This window comes from Haplochromis burtoni, unplaced genomic scaffold (genome assembly GCF_018398535.1).
Source record: "Haplochromis burtoni strain Fernald_Lab_line unplaced genomic scaffold, NCSU_Asbu1 Contig_328, whole genome shotgun sequence".
Classification (NCBI taxonomy): Eukaryota; Metazoa; Chordata; class Actinopteri; order Cichliformes; family Cichlidae; genus Haplochromis; species Haplochromis burtoni.
Window position 1 is genome coordinate 254,090 of NW_024582689.1, and position 3,377 is coordinate 257,466.

At 43.8% G+C, this 3,377-nt stretch overlaps 1 protein-coding gene across 1 annotated transcript; it reads right to left on the minus strand.

Moving 5' to 3' along the window:
- Positions 1 to 131: 131 nt before the first annotated feature.
- Positions 132 to 2,178, minus strand: helt (helt bHLH transcription factor). Its single transcript, XM_005942026.2, has 4 exons — positions 1,850 to 2,178; positions 1,157 to 1,261; positions 903 to 999; positions 132 to 675 (listed from the first exon to the last, which is right to left on the minus strand). The coding sequence occupies exons 1-4, from the start codon at positions 2,015 to 2,017 to the stop codon at positions 200 to 202; spliced, it is 846 nt and encodes a 281-aa protein (XP_005942088.1). The 5' UTR covers positions 2,018 to 2,178; the 3' UTR covers positions 132 to 199.
- Between the last annotated feature and the right edge of the window lie 1,199 nt (positions 2,179 to 3,377).

Below are 3,377 nucleotides of genomic sequence, written 5' to 3' on the forward strand. Positions count from 1 at the left end.
TGTGTGTGTGTGTGTGTGTGTGTGTGTGTGTGTGTGTGTGTGTGTGTGTGTTGCTTTATTCGGAGATTTGGGCCCTCTTGCTCACCTAATGTAAGTGTAATGATAACAAAACAAGCAGTATTTTAGGCAGAAATACTCTATTTATTCACAACATTTACATGATCCATATGCATAAATAAAAAACATAAAACAGGGCTATTTACATGGCGTGTTGCGCATTGTGCAAACTAAACGTATTTGCGTGCGTGTGCCCGATGAAGTTGAAATAGTGGTGATCGAGTCCCGGTACCGGCGACAAGTATCCACCGTGCTGTTGTGTGTGGGCAGAGAGTGGCACTGTTGGGTATGAGATGCCTGGACTGCGGGCTGAGCTGTGCCACGAGAAGTGTCCCGGTGGACTCTGTTGGTACACGGAGTCACTGGGGCTGTGGTTTTGGTGCTCCGGGGAGGAATGCAGCTGGCTGAGATATTCAGACGGTTCTGGCATCGCGCCGACAGAGCCGAACACAGGCTCGGTGACCACACGGGACTTTGATTGTAAAAAGGCGAGGATCCTTGCGTACTTGATGTCTTTGGTTTCAGCTCTATCCTCTGTGGTCAGGTAGTGCACCAAGTTCTTCATACACTCGTGGTATCCGTAGTGGAAGTAGTTTGCAAATTCAGCTAGTAGTTCGCCTGAAATTAGCCAAAATAAGTGCTGGTTAGAACCCTGCGGGTGACATGTTGAACAACCACTTCGTGGTTTTTGTGGCTCATTCTGGTGCGTAAAACTGGGCATGCGGTGAAACATACATTAAAAAAATAAAGTCTGCCAAATTTTACACGACCAGCACGTTTGAAGCTATTAACTTAGCTGAGAGGACGATGGCAATGTCATGCGTAAAGTACAAGACTTCACTGACCTTTCTCTCTCCCGCGGGGAAAGTCCGCTGAGTGGAGCGCTCGCAGGTACTGGACCGTCATCTCCAAGATTTCAGCTTTCTCTAGTTTTCCAGAATTCTGAGAAAAAATGAATCGTTAAAATTATTTTTAAAAACATTTTAAAATGTTTACATATATAGAAGACTGGACTGCCCTATTAACTTTTTTATTTGTCATTTTAGATGTTATATAATAAAGCTAGTCAACAATAAATATGCGATACATTTCACAGTACCTGTTTAGCCAACGCCATTGGAACTGTTTTTCCCAGTTCGTTCAGGCAACGATTAATGCGGTCCCGTCTTCTTTTCTCGATGACTTTGTGGGAGATTGGAGTTCTCTGTGAAAACAGGGAAAGAGATATCATGAGTAAACGGAATCGTTATATTGCCGCCCTTTTACGGTCCTAAACAAGCTAAAAAAAATTTAGAAAGGAAATCCCACAATTTTCAAAATAATACGAAATAATGTGGAAGCGATCCTAAGAAGAGCTACAAATCCTGGCGGGTTTTGCGCGTCGCGCGCTGTGCTGCTGCAGGAGCGCGCAGCGGCCACCTGCGCTCTGGACAAATTCGTTATCTCTGAGACAAGTAAACGATACTCTGACTATCGTTTAACGAGTGTAACAGATTATAAAGGTTTGTGATAAATGTGTTCACACTGCTGCCACCAGATACTGCCGAACTGCAGAATATGGTCTTTCACCTCAACAGAAGTTAGGCTTCTCTTTAATGCGCGCCACATGGAGATGCACAAAAGCGTTTTACTCCTCTAAAGTGAAAAGTCCGGAAGATAGCAGTTTTACACTTTTAGCTGTAGGCTATATAGAGAAGCAAATAATTCCAACAGTGTACTCAAAAGTCTTTAAAAGTGCCAGTTTCCAAATTGTTTCTGTCCTCAAAATGCCGAGCGCACAGGGAGCGCATACCTTCTTGTCTTTCATTTTAGATGCCATCAACGAATCCCTGATAAACGTCTTAAAAATGAATTTAGCTCGAAGCTGTAGAGATGTCCTGGTCTGGAAGGTGAAGGAGAAGACTGAGGTTTGAGCAGAAAGCTGTCCTTTATAAAGGATCCATCCAAGGGACTGTCGCATTCATGGTGTAAATTATTCCATGGGATTAGAGACATGCATTGGGTAAATGTGTGCATTTAGGATCAGTTAAAGAAATAGTAAAAATCTAAAGCCATAGGCTAGCAGGGGGGCAAACCTGCTTTGTTAATCCACGTGGCTGTTCAAAAGACACGTGATTACTTTTGGAATATTATTTGCATAGTAACAACCCAGGCGGGAAATAAGAACTGAGCGCTGGGATCGGCTGATCCGGCGGGGCGCACTGTGCGCACTGAAAACAAAGCCGGCGAAAAAAAGAATCGCTTTTTCTTCCAACTCGCGTTTCTCACACGATCGCCTGTTTACAAATCCCAGCAAGCGATCTTAACTCTCATCCAAGCCCGGTCCGAGTTTTAAGGCCTGTCCAGTGTCATTAGAGTAATTAAGTAAGCCTTTAATAGGCTGTTCCGCCAAGTTCAGGGGAGATCTTTTGGAGACGGAGTCCCCCCGTTTGTTCCCGGCGCTTCTCACACGACTTGGTGACACGTCCATCTTTTATGAGAGATGGCAAGCTTTTTGTTTACATTCTTTATTTTGTTGGACTCCTCGGCAGGTGTGTGATTAGCCCTGGCACACGAGCGTCGTCCGCGTCAAGGCCAGCGTCTCCAGCAGCCTCTGGCACACGAGGGTTACCCACCACTGGAGACTCTTTGGAGAGGCTCAATTTGTATCCTATTATCCTATAAGAAAATGTCTATTCACTCGAATGAATAGTTTCATTGGCCTAAATTTTAATAATGCTGTGAAAGAAAGGGAGAAATAAAGAAGAATGCAGCTGGTGTGAACGCGCATTATTCCCCGTCACCTGCAAGATGGGTAGCCTGGAGACCCCTATTCATTTGCCTAATTTCGGTCAACTTAACAAACTTTGGGAGAAATTATACTGCCATTGTTATGAAGGGTGAAGCTTTCTGATCGAATTAACAGCATGTTTTGATCCGGTAAATGTCATTAGAAAGAAAGAAACAATCGCGTTTAAAGGGGCCTGGGTAATGCGCCAAGTGGAGACGCCAAAGCGCAAACAGCACAAAGGGTGCTGGTAAATGCCACAGGGGACTTTTGTACCCTCACATTGCTGAAGTTTTTCTCCCAAACAAAGGGCATTATTTTATACTTGAATACATTTCATACAACAATTGGCTGTTTTCTTCAAACATATTTTCACAGCAAGGTTAACAACAGATTTATTGTGTGCGCTCCTTCTCACAGATTCAAAGTGCTCTCATGCGCCAAAACAGTTTGATCCAGCTCCTTTTTTTTTTCTTCCAATGAGAACGTTTTAATCTCGAAACTTTCACTGTGCTTGGATATATTTGATCCTGTGAGCGATGTCGACGAATTA

What these genes read in the sequence shown, in the direction of transcription:
- helt (XM_005942026.2), bottom strand. Translation starts at nt 2,017, where the DNA reads ATGCGACAGTCCCTTGGATGGATCCTTTATAAAGGACAGCTTTCTGCT. An exon ending in CTAAAATGAAAGACAAGAAG is followed by an intron (nt 1,262 to 1,849) that starts GTATGCGCTCCC and finishes CTGTTTTCACAG; the next exon opens with AGAACTCCAATCTCCCACAA. An exon ending in CAATGGCGTTGGCTAAACAG is followed by an intron (nt 1,000 to 1,156) that starts GTACTGTGAAAT and finishes ATTTTTTCTCAG; the next exon opens with AATTCTGGAAAACTAGAGAA.